Source organism: Pogonomyrmex barbatus, unplaced genomic scaffold, assembly GCF_055798465.1.
Source record: "Pogonomyrmex barbatus isolate J1 unplaced genomic scaffold, ASM5579846v1 scaffold10, whole genome shotgun sequence".
Taxonomy (NCBI): Eukaryota; Metazoa; Arthropoda; class Insecta; order Hymenoptera; family Formicidae; genus Pogonomyrmex; species Pogonomyrmex barbatus.
In genome coordinates, this window is record NW_028297099.1 from 5,911,854 (window position 1) to 5,931,445 (window position 19,592).

The following is a 19,592-nucleotide window of genomic DNA, read 5'->3' on the forward strand; positions in this document are numbered from 1 at the left end:
CGGTTTCCTTTTGCAAGAATACTGACGGGAACTGAAATTCTTTGCCCGCTACGTCATTGGACTTTATTCAATTCCAGCTGCAAGAAACGAAACTATTGCGAGAATACGTTTCCACATGCAGGTCTAAAGAGATGTGCGTGAGAGATAACGCGTGAATCTATGATGACATTGCAGGGATATACATCGTATCGTAAGCTACGCAAACGTTCTTTAAATACTGCGATACATTACACCGACAAGGCGTGTCGGTTTCAGGGTGGCTTTATATCCAACCCTGTTTGAAGGAACATCGCATGTGCATTCCCACGACCTTTCTCATAACAGCCGACCGCGTAAAGCGCCGATAACATTGCAAAGCGCACCTTTGAAGCCGATCGACTCACGTCACGGACTTTCGAAGAAACGTACGTAGAGAAAGAGTCATGCTCTCGACGTGATATCGTTCTGATGACGTCACAATGGATCAAGAACCCCATCGCGACAATCTCCCTCTCCGCTGGTTAGACTATTATACGTGACGCAACATCTATCCCAAGTCGGACGCGGATGACGTCCGTTGGCTAAAGGTCTATAGCCTCATGCTACATATGTAATTCTGTGAAGTCTGTAAGCGCACGTAATTATTCAAACGGAAAATACACCGGCATTAAGGTTGTTCTATCGATCGAGTAATATTCGAACGAAGCGATCAGAGGCTCGCGATGAAACGTCGCTCGCTATTGCTCCGGGCGTTTAATCCTTTTTCTCGTGGTTCGTTGATTGCATTTTGCACAAATTTCATGCTTCCCTTCGTCGCCGAAAGCGTCGACGAAATAAAAAACGGATCAATTGTCCCGGATCACTTGTCTACGAGAGTTAGACTTACCTGTGATGTCTGATAGATTTCTCGGTGTCCTTCTTCTATTATTTGAAGACTAAATAAAGAAGTCTGTAAAGCAGTTTACTTTTCCAATAAAACGAAAGACTTTATGTGCATCAAGTATCTATTTTTGAAATGTTACTTACATACTTATTTTATAGAACATCTTATTTAGCCTTGTAAGATCTGGGACGTGGGTATAAATTAATAATATACAAATCGATCATTTATTAAAGCAAAACTTTATTATAGCAATAGTGAACAATGGATAACTATTAAAGATTTTTAACATGTTTTTTTTGATAAAAATAGCGATTGGATGTTTAGGTTTAGGTAATAGGTGAATATCTAAAAGGGTTTCTTATCGTACGAAATTCTTTGAACTAAAAATTACCTACGGTCGTGATAATCGCACATACGTATCGATAAGTCTGAATTTTTAGGCGGCGCGTACCGTGAATCGATCGATCGTACATCATCGTATATTGATCGTGTACAACGCAGATTAAAGTTACGTCAACATATTCAGCGTGATTTCGCTTTCTCGTTCTCGAGCTAAATTTGCAAGAGGATTTCTTACAATGTAAACAATATAAACGATAAAAAAATTTGATTTTACTTCGAGATAAAACTGATTTTACGTTTCGCGCAATATTTCAAAAATTACTTTTATTCTGACTGGAAAGGACTGTACTTTCGTCGGACAAGCGCGGGGTGACGCGTGTGTGGCTGAATTGATTTAATCGATAAACATATCGCTCGGTGCGAACAAACAGAAACAGTTTGGCGGTGCGCTCGGAGGAAGATCGATATTCACGATTACGTTCCATAAACAAAATGCGCCGATGCACGTGGTACGATGGCGTTATCCCGAGCGATACGGGAGGATCCGTCCCTTACACCGTGCGGCTAAATTGAATTCCCTTAAGCGGTATATCGGTTCCTACGAGCTTCAAAACGACTCACGGCGCGCTACCGCCCGGCCCTAATTTCCACCCTTGATCGCTCTGCTGTCGACAGGAACGAGCAGAATGCAAAAAAGAAGCGAACCGAAAGAACGAAGAAAAATACGGCGATGATGAAGGATGAGTTTTCCACGATACGAATGGACTATTAATCTCGCGCGCGCGCGTAAGTTCGCTCCAATTTTCTGCTTTAAGGCAAGATATAAATCCGTAAAAAAAAAAAAAGAGGGGGAAAGAAAAACGGTCACGGGAGAAAAACGGCACCGGTGACACGAGAGCGGAAAGAAAAGCAGACGAAATTAAGAGGAAATCGGTCAACGGATCATTCCCGGTCTTTCCGCGTCTGTAATCTTCAGGATAAAAAAGTAAAAGGTACACACAGCGCCATGTGTAGCAAATTCTTCCCCGTCCCATCCCACCTCCACCGCTACACCACCCGAGAAACGAGTCTACGCTTCCGACACTCGAAACCTAAGACAGTCGTTGGCTAGTCCTAGTGATATATTTTAATAAATCGTTATCGTGGGGCTTTTCTCTATCCTTCTTTCACTTTCTTCTATCATAGTAGTATGTCATCGTAACTAATTATTCAGTTAGGGCGTCTCTTCCCCCATTGCATTTCCTTACACGAGTAACCACCACGGGGGTTGTTACCCGAGGTCGTCTCATATCGCGTACATTAAACCGAGTCTATAGTCTATCTCGCCTTCGCGGTCGACGTTGCGGGATAATCGATTAGGATTTCGAAGACAGTGATGTTTAAGATCTTTCTCTTTCTTTCTTTCTTTCTTTCCTTCTCTTTCGTTCCTTCTGCGTTTCGAGCTCACGTCTCGACAAACAACGGCAAAACTACCTGCCTCGCTGGCCGGGCCAGGCTACTACCTTTCTCTACGTCGCCGATCGATCGTTCCGCTCGCGATATCCCGCCGCATCAATCGCATTCACGCAACATACAGTAATCTTACAAATAATATATCTAACAACTTTAGGTTCAACTTAGATTGCTTTCCGTGATCACGCCTACTCCAACCCGAAGTGCGCCCTCGTGCACTCGCATCGGACACGCGCTCTCTCTCGCCGTTTTACCCCCGGGTAAAACGGGGACCATCACCTACGATCGATATATCCTCCCTCACCCCTTACCTCTCTTTCGTTATCATAAACACGCGGTTGACATGACGTGGTCCGTAAGGACTGCACGAAGGCGCTCTTAGCCAAAGTTCGTGTACTTTACTATTCTATCGTAATATTACGTTTGCTTTTACTCTTTTTATAACTTTCTTTAGATATACGATAGGTAGGTTACTATTCTTTACGTATCGATCTGTGACATCACGCAATCTAACACACGCACATACACGCAAGCATGCACGCACGCACGCACGCACGCACGCACACACGCGTACAATCTTTCTCCGACCGCATTTCTCTTTGCTCCTCTCTATCCAGATGCGTCTGTATGACCTAATACGATCCGGGATGTCGGCTGGAGGAATCTGAGGATGATTTGTAGATACAAGTGGACCGAGCGGATCGACGAAGAGTGATTCGTCTCCTCGTTTTCGTCAAAATCGCAAAGTTCGTGCGCGAAAAATCTTTAAGAGCGACGAGGGACGACGAGTCCTCATCGATCCGCGCGACGTCGCGGCTGGCTCGGTCGAACCGATAGTCTCTCGATTTTATCTCTAATGTGTGTTCAGCCTTAATTCTACGTCGTAATACTATCCAATACTTGTTGAAGCTCATAATAAGTACATACTCGAGGATTAGATTACCGATTATTGTATTACTCTCTTATGTCTTCTTAAATCTCGCTTAGGTACAACTCCGGAATTTCGATCTCAAGTTTCTTCAACGGATTTTGTTATCGGAGTCTTTTTCCCTCACCGGGTACCATCTCTCGTATAGGTTGAGCCTTATAGGTACAAAAGGTAAAATCGTCAATCGCGACGATATCTGTACAGAAGTTAACAGTTGCGCGCACCGAGCGGATCGATCGGGCATCTCCGCGCTGCCGTATTACCGAGGATACTGTCGATATTACGATATAAAGGACTATGTACAAACTTAAAGCTAACAGTAAAACTATCACCGATGCGAGACAAAATATTTGAGGGAACTAAAACTCCGTGTACAGAAAGGCGTCATGACCTCCCTTACTACTCTTTTATAGCCTATGTGTACGTGTGCTGATTATGGCTGACTGGGTGCTCTCTCGATACGCCGATCGTTCGACAAACCGCGCTGAATGAGCACCGGTAGACATTTGTTGTCACGTTGATTACAAAATGTATGTCGAGATCTCCGAGGAAAAGTCGGACGGACGCTAACATGAACGCTATTTTCATTATAGTGCCGAGCCTCATATCATATTTTTATGGACGATTGTTAAATCGAGGACGTATGTAGTTGTAAAATATTAATGATAAAGCGTAGCAAAATGAAATTTCTATCATTTTCGCGCGTCGAAAAATATCCGTTGAAAAACATTCGCTTGTTCAGAGACATAATTTTCTCGCGGTCGCTGAACTTGGCTGTGAGTGCAAATAATTATAAATTAGAAATATTAATAGCAAATCAAAATTCTTTTGGCATTCTTAAGTCTTTGCTGTCATTTTTATAAAAATATAATGCTATGATTTATACAGAGAATCACGAAGTCGAGAACGTCGGTTCTCATTATAGATATGCGAATCAAGAATTTTTGATGACGAATCGAATCGAATCATTAAATAATATAAGTTTTAACAAATATAAATATATTATTGATACATGATTGTGAATAAATATGTGAATATAGTTATGATAAATATATTATTGATTTAGTTGTGAAATTATGCGCACATATGTGCGAAACGGAATGCATTCCTTTATTTTATTTATAAAATAGCCGTTTTTTTAACGGAAAATTATATTATAAGATTTATAAAATTGCGAATTTACATGATTCATGTTTGAACCTAGATTCAAAACTTTCGAACAAGAGAGATTCGAATTATAAGATTTTTTTCTATATATGGAGAACAAAAAAAAAAGGATGAACCAAACAAGAAATTCAGCTAAATAGAACAGGCCTATTGAATCAAACTTGAATTGAACCAAATCTCATCTGATTCGATTAGATTCATATTCGAATAGATCGTACAGTCCGATAAAATCTTTTAAGCAATATGAAAACTAGAGGATAACAAATACTAATGACAATAGTAAAAAAAGTCAATAACACTAATTTACAGCAAAAAAATTATTTTGAACCAGACAAAGTGTTTCTTATAATGAGATTCTTTGATGCAGCTAAAAATGATGCAGCAAATCAAATTTTTCCAGCACGTCACATTTCCAAAATAATTTTATTTTCCATTTTTAAAAAAGACACTCGACTATATATTGATATTTATTGTTGTCTCTTTTTCGCCATGCTAATTAATTCTCTCGCTGTGCTTTATTCGTAAGCGACTATCATCACGAAGATCTTGAGTTGTGTGTATTGTGCATATCAAGGGATTAATAATTGTGCATATCAAGGGATTAATAATGATAATAATTAATTTCAAAAAAATTATTTCAACTCTTGTATTGTCTGTTCTATCTCAGTACTCCTATTAAAATTCTTTATAACATGACTGAAAAGTAAGATATCAAAATAAAAAAAAGCATTTTATAAACAATTCTTCTGATCATTTCAAGATATTAATTTTCTTTATGAAAAAAATCTTTAAATGTCGCGAAAAGCCACTTTTTGCATATTAAACCAATTGTTTTAGAAAACTGACGTATTGGCAAAATTTGAGACTTGCGGTATCGTTTTCTAATAATAAAAATCTATAAGAATCGCCTTGTCTGGTTCAAAATAATTCAAAAAAATATTTTCTGTAAACTAAAGTGTAATATATTGACGTCTTAAGATAAACCAAGTACAACGACACAACATACAGCCAAAACTGCAGCTGGTTTTCGGGCGAAGCAAATTTCACGAGCAAGCTGCGTTATGGGCTCAATCCAATCGTAGTCTATGACAAAGCCTATACGCGTCGAATACACGCGTAGAAACGCAATGCTGGCTCCGATAGTCCACGCAGCCTCGAGTCCGGAAGTCGTCGAAACGATCGCCCGCCTCGATATGACCCAGCACCGCGTTTAGTTTTGTTGGCGGACGTTACTCCAGTTTACTCAGTGATACCGCAGGATGCAACGAGAGAGATCTCTCTGGCCGTGTTCATCGAAAACTTATAAGCAAACATGTATATCTCCTACGCTAATATTAGACTTATCTAAGCGGAAAATGTGTACACGTGACTCCTAAATCTGTATTATGTACAGTGCACCGGCGCGTATGTAACGGCCGCCGTTAGTTGCTCGTTAGGCGCGTAACGCGTTTCTCGTGTATTACGCGCGTGTGTTTCCGTTAAGGAAAGAATCGGATGAGAGGGAGACGGGGTGTATGCGAAATTGAGATCACAGATCTTTACCGGTTTCTCTTCCTTTGAAGGAAATAGACCTGTGTAGCACCTTGATTTGAAAGAGGGAAGGTCCGGTTCTCGACGATGACGACGCGAGGGGGTTCCTTGCGCACTAAAGCGCGACGGTTTTTTGAGAATTTCACACGATACAACACGATAACGCGAGTACAACGCGCTTTTATCAACACAATGATAAAACCATGCGAATGCGCGCGGGTAAAAACGCGGCGTCATCGCGCACTCGTTTCGCCATATATCTCAGGTGAATACGCGAAGAATAATGACGATGATCAGAACGGCACGAAGGCAAACAAAAGATAACAGGCGGTAGCTCGTGCGATCGTCGAGATGCGATATATGAAGGGAAAAATGAAGAAAAACGCGGTGGTGCGGTGCGAGAGGAGGGTTTAGGTGCAAGTAGAAAATAGGCGTGTGCGCGCCGCAAGAGTGGCGAACGTGATATGGAAAGCTAACCAGCGTCGCGCGAGTGCAGCAGCGCGGCGGCTCGCACGAAGATCTCTAAAGCCGATAATAATCTCATATGTAACCTGCGTGACGTCGTTACGCGCCGTTGGCGACGTTTCGCTTCTCTTTTTTCCTTCCGCGACGCGACATTTTACCTTTCTTTCCTCGACCGACGCCGCCGTTTCCTCTCAGCCTCGCGAGTGCAGGCCATTTGCTATGACGACTATTCTTCAAGTGATGCTCTCATCTCTGTTGTCGGGAAATTACACCTCGATTTCGCTCGTCGGTCGCCTCCTGTTGTAGATGCGAAAAATATTGCAGGAGAACATGCTTTCTTCCTTCGACGTAACGTTTAATCTCGATGTCCTGTTGATGGTCGATATCTCAATCACGATGATATCGTGATTAACGTTGCGTCGTCTTCCGTAAATGAGGCTTCGATATCGTATGTACACATAAATCCTCTCGATACGGTAAATTAATTAAAAAGGTTCAAGGAAAGGGTGTTTCTCCATACAGTTTTTAGCGCCGACCGATTTAGATATGAAAAATCGCAACTTTAGTCACGATTCTTCGGCACAAGAGGTATCGTCCGTTCACCCCGAGGAACATCACTTCGTCCAGTTGCGCATATCGGAATTTACGAGCCGAGGATCGTCCCGCTGTTTCGCGTTCAAGGTTCCGCAGCGTCCGGTTTCACTTTCGCGGCTCGCGTGCGACACGTCTATTTACAGCGAAGCGAGTACGAAATATACATAACGGAAAGTCGGGTGCGCGACGAGAACGGAACTGGAATATCTCGCGGGTCACCGACCGCCAATAAACTCGATGGCCACTCGCGATCAGCAGCGCCGAGAAGCTCTCGGGCACAGTGGCACGTGGATAGCGGTATGCACGATCGATTACGCGTGTGCGTTTTCCACACCTTTGGATTTTCAGTTCGACAGTTCGTGGACCATGGATTCATGATCTCAGTCACTTGAGAGTCCTCGAGTGACCAATGGGCCGAGCACGGTGGCGTGACCGGCCAACAGGAAGGCCAGACCGATCCAACCAGTCGTAGTCCAACCGCGATTCCTCGGCGGGACGCTTATGCGTATCATCGTGTCATCGTGATCTCGGCTCGACGAGGGACCCAAAGATCGGCTCCATCAGACGAGAGGCGTGCCGTACACCTCGTTCGTGTGTAGATTCTGATTGCTATCGTTCTGCCTCGAGGCGCATTGCTGTAACAGAGAAAGCACGCGTCGAAACTGTGAAGGGAGTTGCAACTCGATTCCCCAACGGTATTGTATTAAACGTTGCCTCGTGTATCGTGCCACGTGTTCGAAACTGCGTGTCGACGATCGCCACGCTGCGCGAATTCGGGAAAACTAGATATCGTGGTCGATCGCATAACATATTTATACGAGATTATTATAAACCCTGTTATAAATGTCTGTTATGATATATAATAAAACGTAAATCCAATGACCGACTTAATGAGCATAAATATTTATACACAGCAAATATTTAAAAAAAAAAAAAAAAATTAGCCACATTAATAATTTGCCGTGCAAGTTGATTTCGATACGCGTTAAGAATTGTCGTTGTATAATGCATAAAGAGCACGAACAATCACAGAGTAATTATCATTTGCCGCTATCAACCGTGCAATTATATTTATCGATATGCATTATCGATTTACAGTTATACCTCCAGGTATATTTTTCCACAATAAACTCTACCTCGCATCGCGCAATTTCGTGATAAATATTTAATTTCCGTCTACCCGTTCCGATGAATATAAAGATAATTGAATATATGTAGAATCTGCTGAATAGTATATCGCTTTGCAATGCAAATTTTGAACGGCTCGATTTATGACAATCCTACACACACACACACACACACACCCACTCACACACACACACACACACACACACACACACACACACACACACACACACACACACACACACACACACACACACACACACATATTATATGATGGTGATACGAATATCTGAGATAAATGCGTATATACGATAATGTTATTTTGCTCACGGCTAAAAACACTTCCCGAAGAAATATCAGTCGGCGCTATAAATTGTCCAAGGGGGAATGAATCGACTTACCGCTTGCTTTCTCTCCCAGCTCTTCATCGCCGACTTGTACTTCTCGAACTCGTGACACCAGTCCGAATAAATCTTCTGGTAATCGTTGGACTTGGCGGGTGCTGAACATCTATGCGCGTCCACGGTAATGTTGTACGAGCACAGAAGAGCACCGCCGAGCCAGCAGTCGTATCTACCGGCGTCTTGCTCGTTCACGCCGACGATCACCAGACCCTTCTCCGAGGTCTCGATGAATTTGTCGCCGCCAGCACCGTACTTGTACGCGATCTGATACCTTCCCTTCTCCTTGCTATAATGGTACCACCGCACCTCCTGGTTCGCCAGCACCTCCGGCATCTTTACGAAGCATCCTAGATGCACCGACTGACCCCACGTGACAACCAGTTTCCGTTTACCGACGCTGCTGTCGCAAACATCCGCCGTACTGTTCGACACGTCCTGAAGAAGGCTGCGTGAAAAAGAAAAAAAAAAAACATCATGATTACACGCGCGACAATTCTGTCGCAAACATGTAATCTCGAACATTCACGTTGCGGTAATTTCATTTCAAAATATTCTGTGAAATTGAATTTTGATTCGCCACCAGCTGCAATTTTCTTTTTATTTTATTTTTTTATTTTCGTGAAAGTATTTCGTTTCAACGAACGGAAATGAATCTGCGGTAGCTGAAATATACGATGCGTAAAATCGGCGCGAATATTTCTGCTCCAAAATCTGCGTGGCGTAATTCGTAATCAAGCAAGTAAATTATGACGAAAATCAAATATATTTTATTCATTTTATGTGTGCATCTTGCATAAAACTACCAATACAACAAATTGCCTCGGATATATTGACACTCGTATATATTCGCAATATTACAATCGTGCTTGCGGAAGATGCGACGGGCACTTACCCTGGCTCGTAGGGTTTACATATATTCGTGTCCTTATCCCATCCGCAGTATGGATCGTGGACGCATCGCAGGCAGTTGTCGTATCGTCGAGTGCACATTACCAGATCGATTTGCTTTATCCGATGATCCGACGCCACATAAAGAGCCTTATGCTCCTTCGAGATCTCCATCGCCTGTATCGGTTCGCCCGGCGTGACATCGAAGACATCCAGCAGAATTGACTGGGATTCGCCGTTATTGTCGATCCACTGTACAACCTTGTGAACGCGGCCATCGCCTGTAACGCGCGACGAAAGGACACGTGTAACACGCATTTTCCGAAAAGAAATCTCGATTGCGACAGATATTCAATGGATTGCTTACTGGAACCGGCGTAGTAGACTGTATAATCCAAATCGATGCCCACAAAGTCAATTCGCAGCTTATCGACGACCAGTCGCGTAAGCATGACGTCCCGCTTGTAGAAGACTGGCTTCTCGTTCTCGTGCGAAATCGCGGAATCCATCAGAGGATGGGATCTTATGAAATTCAGAACAGTGTCCGGCAACGATTCTGTGTCATTAACGCATTGGCCTGGACGTGGTTCCGGAACTTTGTTAGACAAGACTGGTAGCCACGCGCTACTACTAGTCGCTTGCTCTTTGAACTTTCCGCGGAAAGCCTCTTGGATGGCGTCAATGTGGAAGGAACATATCGCGGAGCCCATTAGCCCGTTCGTCGATGTGGTAAAGGTACCATAGAAATGCGTGTCGTCACCCGGTACTTTGTAAATGCTCTCTAAGCAGTAGCAAGGATGCAATAATGTAATTACATGTCACGCTAGTTGTATCAGTTAGAATGTGAACGTGAAAGTAACGAAAGTAATTTTTCTCTCTCAAAAGCACAAAGATTTTTCGTATCGTTAAATGTCAACGTTATCATTGGAGAAAAATAATTGTGAGTATTTTTAAAGATATTTAATTTCAAACAAAAAAGTTCAAAAGACAAGTGTGACTTTCATACAAATAAAAAAATGTCACAGCTAAAATATATGATGTTTTATACAATATGTCGATACTCACGTATCTCGTTGAAATAAAACGGGAACTCGCCAGGTATCGAGCAATTCAATCTGGCCTTGAGGTATGTAGCCCAATTCTGTGAAAGTATATTTTTACCGCCGGTGTCCCTCTTGCAAACTCTCGCTACGCGGGAGTACACACTTTTACCGCAGTTTATGTACTCGACCGCGGTTTCGCGGAAAAAGAAGAACACGTGGCTGCCGATGTCGTACGAGCCCACAAAATTCGGCTCTGAAAAGATAGAGAGGCGTGATATTCGGCATTAATTCCCATAAATAATTTCGTGATGTTCTGAGGCGTTTCGAAATTCGTTTCAATTCGCAATTCCACGGACGATATTTTGCAGTCGCAAAATGTCCAACCAGAATATTCCGGGCGAGCTTATATAATCTAGCTGTTAGTGTCTACCTCGTTCTACAGCAAAATAACTATATCTAGAGCAGATAGTTCGCGTAGATACTCCGTAATAATCGCGCACAATAATAATCGCGAATCGAGTATTCACCACGGGTGGCGCACGAGAAGGTGTCCTTCCTCCGTTCTATGCGTAAAAACTTTCATCGTCGGAACTGTTTCCAGCTCCGTTCAGATGCGGACAATATAATCTCTCCGAATTCCGCTTAACCGCGGGCAGTTCGTAGCGCAATGATATTATTTTGCATCCGTTTCAGAAGGGAGAGAAAGAGAGAGTAAAAAACGGGATTACATAGCAAAGTTAGATTAGAAACAATGCTCTTTAATTGCGTTTCTTGAAAATACTTCCTGATAATTGGAAAAGAAACTTAATTCAACAAAAAAGTGATTTTGCAATTACGTTGTTTGCAAAATTTACTTGTAATAAGTTTCTTAAAATTCCCCTTGTCAATGTAAATAATCTCGATTCATTAAAGTCCAGGTGAACAAACTGGAAAAGCACGGCGTGAAGGAACGCCATTGAGTCAGCTTTATCATTTGCGTCTCGCGTAGTTGAGTTATGAGTTCGGTATCATCTTCGAATGAGATAAGTTGCGTGGAGAAAGAGTCCGAAATAACTTCGCAACGACTTGTGAGCTCCGACAAACGGCGAATGGTTCCGAAACTCGAGCAAGTTTGAGAAATGTCGTACGTAGTTATCACTCGATATCTGTTCAACTGAAAATAATTGACTGCGGATCGTCAACTTGTCTTGCTAATTTTCGACTGATGATTTTTTAACTAAAAATTCAGACGGGCAGCGTAACATAAATCGTATCGATTATTCGCGTTACTCGCAAAACCCGGCGCCAGCAAGCGCGAATGGTTTAATCTTGGCGTAATTGTTTATTGTACCGAGGAAATTGGTTTATCTCGCACAACGGCGGAGTCGGAGTTTGGTGATGCGAGAAAATGGCGAAGGAAATCGAATTTTTCCGCGTTCGAATCGCGTCGCGTCGCATCGAGCCAGAGCCGAGCCTCTCTCGTCGGTTTTACATTATGCGACGGCGCTCGGCTGGAGGCCGCCGCAATCTCTCTCACGGTTCAGCGATTAAATCGATTGTCTGACGCTTCGACGGCGGAAGTTTGATATATTGGAGCCGTACTGGAGGCCTGTGTAGATAGACGAGGCCAGGACACGAGAGACGGAAGGAGAAAACGAACGAGAAGACGTGGAGGCGTCTCATAGCGAGAGGACTTTTGATTGCGCATCACGACGTTGTTGACGAGCAACACGCGACGGGGTGCGAACATTGAAAATGCACGCCATTACCATTATGTTTCGAGAAGAGCGCATTGTTACAACGGCACGAATGAAAAGAGATCTCGCAACATTTTAAATGCAACGTACGTTCGAAAAGAAGATAGCTGCGCGCGCTAATGCACGAGCAATTCTGCACGCGCAAGGATCCGTGAAAGTAGACGTTCGTCATCTAGTTATTCAGAGCTTGTTAAGTCCACTGCGTTTCTACTCTCTATTTTTCTCCGTCTCCCTTTCCGTCCGCGATTTACTCCTCCAGAGTCAGTTTTCCTTATCACGACCTCGCACCACGAACCGCATCAGTCTTCATTGTGCCCCGCTTTCCTGCGGGGAGTAGAAGTTCGGGGAAACGAGAGAGAGAAAGAGAGAGAGAGAGAGAGAGAGAGAGAGAGAGAGAGAGAGGGGCTGTGCGCGCGAAGAAGGAGGAAGAGGAGAAAGAGGAAGGGTCGGAGAGTCGCGAAGATTATACGAGGAGCGCGCGTGAAGCCCATCCGTCTCTTCCTGGGACTCTCGCCTGCTTTTAATCAACGCCTCTGTTAATAGACAAACTCGATGCGGAGAATGGTCCTTGATGGTGACGCTCGGTAGTCTCGCTTGTAGGGTCTTTACGGAGGTGGCTGCTGTCAGCTTTGGAGGTAGAGGAGTAGGCAGAGACGCAAGAGAGAGCGAGAGAATGAGTAAGAGAGAGAGAGAGAGAGAGAGAGAGAGAGAGGGGGAGAGAGGGGGAGAGAGAGAGAGAGAGAGAGAGAGAGAGAGAATAACGAAAGGGCTGCTGGCTCGAAATTAAACGACGAAACAAATGGCTAATCATGCGTCCCGCGGGAGGGCGCGAAGGATACAAAGTGGGACAAAGTCGTCCGTTCGTTCCCTCTGGCTTTTGCCGCTCCGATACCGCGACCTTCCTACCCGGTTACGGCGGCTGAAGGAGCGAGCTCGAGTGGAGGCACGCTTCGACAGAGTGAGGAAAAGCGGAAGCAGCCCCCTCGAGAAATACAAAGCAGCCGTCTAACTGTCTCGTGCTATTATTCCGCGCCGGTATATCGCGCGCGCAAACGCTCGCTGTGGAAGGATTGCGATATGACAAAGACAAAGTTAAAATTATGTCTTATTTGCGCAACGTACTTTCTTTTCTAATCAAAAGAAATAAATAATTTTCATGATAATTAATAAAAAGTTTTGTTCTCGAAAATTTTCGATATTCACCGTGCACTCTGGCACTAACGAACGAATAATATTCAATGGAAAAAGTAAACTATTTGTGGAACAAGACTTTCTCGACAATGATTTTAAAATGTAGACAGTCAAAGGTTTCGAATAGACTAGGATTTCGATATTAAACGCTCGTAACTATAACTAAATTTTCGACGTATTCCTCGTGTCCTGTCACGACCGACGAACCTAACGAATCAGATTCTATTTACACTTGATCATCGCAAATCAGCGCGCTCTCTGCGCTCCTACCTCCCGCGAGTTACGCTATTAAATTCCATGTCGGATTGTGTCTATATTCGACGCACGTCCTAATCTACATTTTCCAATTTCCTTGCCGGGCCGCTCTCGCCGCGCCTCTCACGTTCGCGTTCCGATAACGAAAAATCGAGAGGATCGCAATAATCCCGGTCGACGAATCAGGGAGCCGGTAAAACTGATTAAAGCTCGGCCCCCGAACTGTGCGGGAGTGAGACGAGGGAGGGTGGTTTCCGGCGGACGGCGGGAAAACTTTAACTTCTTCAGTCGGTTCGCTTTCTCTCGTTTTTTGAGAAAAAGGAGAGGGTACTTTCGTCGAGAACGCAGCATTTAGGACGAGGAAGATCGCGTCGGGGTGTTATTTTATTACCCCGTTTGTAGAGAAAGAGAGAAAGGGAAGGAGAGAAAAAGAGAAGGAGAGAGAGAGAGAGAGAGAGAGAGAGAGAGAGAGAGAGAGAGAGAGATATCCTGCACCTCTCTAACCGGTCCGATAGCGAACCTAGCGCCCCTCCAAACTCCTATAATTCCACTCGTAACCCACCCCCGCCTCGTCTCGTCCCCCTGCTTTTCCGCGTGAGTCCTTCTCGTCGTCGGCGAGGAAGGCAATGGTAGCCTTGGAAAATAGGCGGGGCAGTTTATTCGCATCCATTTGAACCCGAAGCGTGTTCCCGGCTGATGCTGGGGTCCTACTTCAAAGCACTCTCCGTCTATTTTCTAAGCAACAGCCCTTCCTGCGCGATTTCTTCGGGAAGACCTGCTTCGCTTTTTAGCCGATCAAGGACGATCCCCTCTTCTCGTTAATACTAGGCGCTTTAAGCCTAATGGAAATTTCATTGTTGCCTCGACACGCCGATAATTATCAGGCTTCGAGGTTCCTCTATGAAGTGCGGAGATCTAAATATCGTCTGGTAATGGTGGACGTAACGATCGATACCCATAGCGAAGGGAGATGTGATTATAGAAAACGGTCAACGGCGCTCGAAAGATATTATCACAAGATTAAAACTCGCTAAAATATCATTAAATATTATCTTCAATTCGATGAAAGAATATAAATATAAATATTCAATTAAGTTTATTAAAGGCTAATGATGTCATTTGCAAAAAAAATACTCACTGTCGAGCCACTTGGAATCGTACTTAAGTGTCCTCTTGAAATTGAACGCCTTGCGACCGGTAGTCAGATTGTAGAGATCCGTACGAAAGATTACGGTATCGGCTTTGGTGAACTCGGCGTTCGTGCCGGAATAAAGAGCTGGCAAGTCTCCGGGATTGCCCTTCTCGACCCAGACCGCCGTCGAATTGTCCGCAGGGTCATAAGGGCACTTCGCGATGCCCATTCCCACCCCGGGGACAAACTCGTGACGCGGTAAGTGAGTCAGATTGCTCTGGAAAGAACATTATTTGAAGGAGAGATTAGATAGGCTCCTGAGAGTAAGACGCTATGAAAAACACAAGGGGTGAGAAGAAACAGAAGTTTCTTTACGGACGAATGTCCTTTTACGGTAATAAAATTATGACACAAAATAGAATTTAATTAAATACAAAAACACGTTTCAAGCGGATTAAAAAAAGGAAATAAATAAAATAAATAGCGATAAATCTTGGATCTTTTTGTGTAATAAATTTATAAAATTTCAATATACGAATTATTATATTGATGAGATTCTCATTTGGTATCAAATGTCTTGAGATAGTTTAACTTTATTTAGTAGCTATAATTTTCAGCGAGAGCTTAGGTAAGCGGCTGGATGTTATTATTACGCGAGATGTTACGGCACACCCGGGACTCGTAATATTTAGCAAAGCGAAACTGGTGTATCTTTTGTCGTGTTGTTACACGGGTACTTAAGCACAAGATTCATTCATCTGCCCCGGTAGCTTTGATGCACTTTGCGAAACTTTGCGAAATCACATCGCGCGGATTTCTACTATTGCGATAATGCATGTAAATTTCCATTAATAACAGCATTATTCATTATATGGCTTTAAATATTTTAACGGGAATTAAATTGGAACGTACCGAGGAATGCGTGAGTGGCGGTGAAATTTATTCGTAACGCGAAAATTAATTAACGATATTATTTTCAGATGCCTCCTCGCGTTCTGTTATTAATTAATTAAATTAAGCGTAAAGCAGCACAAATCGGTGTGCGTTGCGCATATCGCTGAATCCCTAATACATTTCAAGAGGGGTTGGCGGATGTATTTAACATCGTTTCACATTTTCAATTTTCAATAAACAAATGACAGCAGACATTTAAACGATATACATATATATATATATATATATATATATATACATTTTTCCTGCTGTTTGCCAAGCCAATCGTCGTTTTTAACAATTTCGCAATCCAATCACAAACTGTCGCGTATTACAGAAATTTAACGAATTTAGTATACATTGCAATTTGTAAAGTACAAAAGAGAAAGAGAATTGAATGATGTGAGAAAGCAATGCAATATTTGTTTCAACATTCTGGGAACTGTTGGGAAAATAAATATAATTGGTCATGTTGTAACTGAGAAGTTTCCGATGATATTTAGATAACCGATGATATTTCATTAAAAAATATCGCTAAACGATTACTGTATGTCATATATACAAAATTTATTTATGTGTATTTTTTCTATTTAAAAAAAAAATATATATATATATAAAAACTTACATAAATCACCCAATCCTTGGGCGAGTGCGCATTCGTACCGCACATATAAAGTCGATTGCCATCTCCCATCGGCTGTATTACTCTTATATGATTTCGGCAGTCGAAATGCTGGAAAGAGAAAAGGGAGAAAATTAAATTCGCTCGTGCGACGTGCGTTGGCGATGAGAAAATCGTTGCAGACGCGGTGCACAGTGCGCGTAGCACTGTAGACAGGTTCGCTGTGCCGCCGCGTTCCCTTTGGACTTTTCGGGAAAAGCGGGAAGGCAAAAGATCGCGTCGCGTGCGCGACGGAGTAGTCGCGGTCGATCACGTCGTGCGCGTATTTCGCGGCGAATCGGTGCACGGGAAAATGAATTGACTTTGTCGTCACGTAGGGAATATTTGCGTGGACCTTACACCTTGACGACGACGCGTATACGGTGCATACGAATGAAGCCGTGATAAGCGCGCGCTCGCGCGTCTACGAGGCAGGACGCGATCGTGCCCGTTTTATCACTGTGGCCATGGTGCCGCGATTTCGAGGTATGAATAAAAATGGACGTGCGTTAGAAAAGCAGAAGTTTCATGGTTAACTCTAATTTTCGGCCGAAATACGATGACGGCCATTTAGGAAGACACGCGAAACCCTTCCCAAACATTACGTGATATTTATGTTTATTTGGTTTATTAAAATTTGTCTGATTAAGATAAATGAGATAGAGAGAGATTACGGTATAACAAAGATTCAAGTATCTTGTGCGTTAATTTAAAAATTAAGACACGCGGCGGTGAAAGCTGATGCAGATTATTCGGAAAGAAGAATATTGCGGTGTTATGGTAAAATTTCTCTTTGTGCTGAAGATACAAATAAGATATATTCTCTCTCGGATTCGAGTGACACCGCAATGTCTATTAAAAAGCAAGCTTGGTGTCTTTCGTTTCGCCGTTATGCATCTTCAAAGAAACCTAGTCCTTTTATTTTAATGCATGTCGACTGCTTATGAGAGTTCTCTTTCGACATTACGTTGTTCGATGTTTTTTTCTGCAATCACAATTCTTTGGTGTTCTCGTTTCAGAATGTTCTCGGGCCAGTTTGCCAGTGCCGGAATTAAAATTCTCTTCAAAGACAACGTGCAGTGTGAAAAGAAGCGCAAACCCTGAGAAAGCAACCTACCTCCGATTTGCCCTTCGACACGCAATTTGCCACGTTGCTGGGTTCCAAATTCAAAACATCTCTCTGCAACAAAGAAAAAACATAGATTATGTCATTGCATGAATTTTTTGAAAAATTTTTTGAAAATTATAGTAAAATTAATAATAAATCAGAGATATTTATATACATGTTTGTGATAAATTTTCAGGAATCCGAAAAAATATTTTTTGTCAAAAGACAAAAAAAAATTTATTTTAAATGTGAAGCCATAATTATGCAACGTATCTTTTCAAGAAAGTCAAGGCGGGTCCGCTCTTCTTTGTAAGCCTCTTTCTTACAGGCGGTCGCTTCACATGCTCGACCTTACAAGAAGTGTTAGAAATAACATATTTCACATTTTGCAAATCCTGTGTTGCATTATTGTCGCAAAATCCCCTGAAAAGATGTTAGAAATGTGCCAGAAGAAGGTCAATATTCAGGATTTAACGAGATTTGCATGCAAAAAAGATAATAAAACTACACTTTCTCTTTGCTTTGTTCCGTCGTTCCAAATACGATTCTCTTTTCTTCTCTCTCTCGTAATAGCTAGGTTTTCGTTATTCCGGAATATAACGTGACCTCGTTGCGTGAAAAATATTTAGAAAAAGTGTGTTTTTTAAATGTGCGCTTGTACGTGTCGTAACATTCTCGCTGTGCAATGATCTCTACTCAGCATTGCAATGCATTTTGTACAGCAGGGTAGAATACGATCAGGGGGTAGGAAGTGGTTCGTTTGCAAGGTCAATCGTCCGAAACGCATCGAATATAACGATCGATCTCCTGCGGATGTCGCGTGCCATTCCACGGGAATGTCACGGCCAGAAACGGCGTCGATGCTCGACATTGTCCTGGTGCCGAACGTAAGGGCGAGCCGAATAACGTTCCCCGACGTTGATCTACGACCAATAAATTACCAAAAGAATCGCTCTGCGTCACGGCGGGCCCTGGACGAGTGGTCACAGAGAGAGAGAGACGAAAACAGACGAAGTAGAACATTAAATCATAGCGATTTCCACGAGGCACGAATTCTCTGTGATTCATCTCTATCCTCGAGAGATGCTCCTGCGGCGCGTCGTAATAGTAAACCGTGAACAGTCTCGGTCGGGCGCGGTGTCGTTTGTAATTTTACACCCCAAAGCAAATGAACTCCGCGATAGTTGGCGCCAACCGTAACGCACCGAAATCCCCGCATTGCAGAGCAAATAAATATAATATTGTTTCTACACATGCGATCCGGTGAACTGCGAAAGTCACATCCCATGCACAATTTGTCGGATAGAATGTATGTTGGCGAGAATCCAGGCGACGCGGTTGAAGTGGATACGAACATGATTTACCTCGGCGTATATGGTATATACATAGTCGCGACATTCAGAACGGACTTGCAATGCCCCATTATAAGCATAATCCACTTACAAACAGCATCGCGTCTATTCCACGCAAGTAAGCGCGCTCCACGCTGACTGCGATAACTTCGGAGTTTCCGATAAACGTATATGCTACAGGAAACAATAGCACAGTGATAACGAATTTCTCGCGACCATCTTATTCCGTTCTGACTCGCGCCTGTATTATTCTCCTTGATTTGGCGAGCCTTGATCTATCGATCCGTATATTCGATCCAGCTGTCGTCTCTTTCTGTCGCCATTAGCCCGAGAAAATCCGGGATTGGCCCGAATGCGAGTTCCACCTTGGCGAACCGTTAAAATCATTTAACGATCCGAGCCTTCTTCACCATCCGCGGCGTTG

The 19,592-nt window shown here is 43.1% G+C and overlaps 1 protein-coding gene across 4 annotated transcripts in view; it reads right to left on the reverse strand.

Moving 5' to 3' along the window:
* Window positions 1-1,082: 1,082 nt before the first annotated feature.
* Sema2a (Semaphorin 2a) overlaps window positions 1,083-19,592 on the reverse strand; it is a 317,771-nt gene continuing 299,261 nt past the window's right edge. For all 4 annotated transcript variants that reach the window (XM_089070328.1, XM_089070329.1, XM_089070327.1 and 1 more), the window contains 8 exons: window positions 17,826-17,888; window positions 16,673-16,780; window positions 15,121-15,391; window positions 10,823-11,053; window positions 10,125-10,538; window positions 9,762-10,038; window positions 8,867-9,314; window positions 1,083-7,975 (listed from right to left, as the gene is read on the reverse strand). In XM_089070328.1, coding sequence (XP_088926454.1) covers window positions 7,901-7,975; window positions 8,867-9,314; window positions 9,762-10,038; window positions 10,125-10,538; window positions 10,823-11,053; window positions 15,121-15,391; window positions 16,673-16,780; window positions 17,826-17,888 — 1,887 coding nt within the window. In that variant the 3' untranslated portion in view covers window positions 1,083-7,900. The remainder of the gene's footprint in view (window positions 7,976-8,866; window positions 9,315-9,761; window positions 10,039-10,124; window positions 10,539-10,822; window positions 11,054-15,120; window positions 15,392-16,672; window positions 16,781-17,825; window positions 17,889-19,592) is intronic.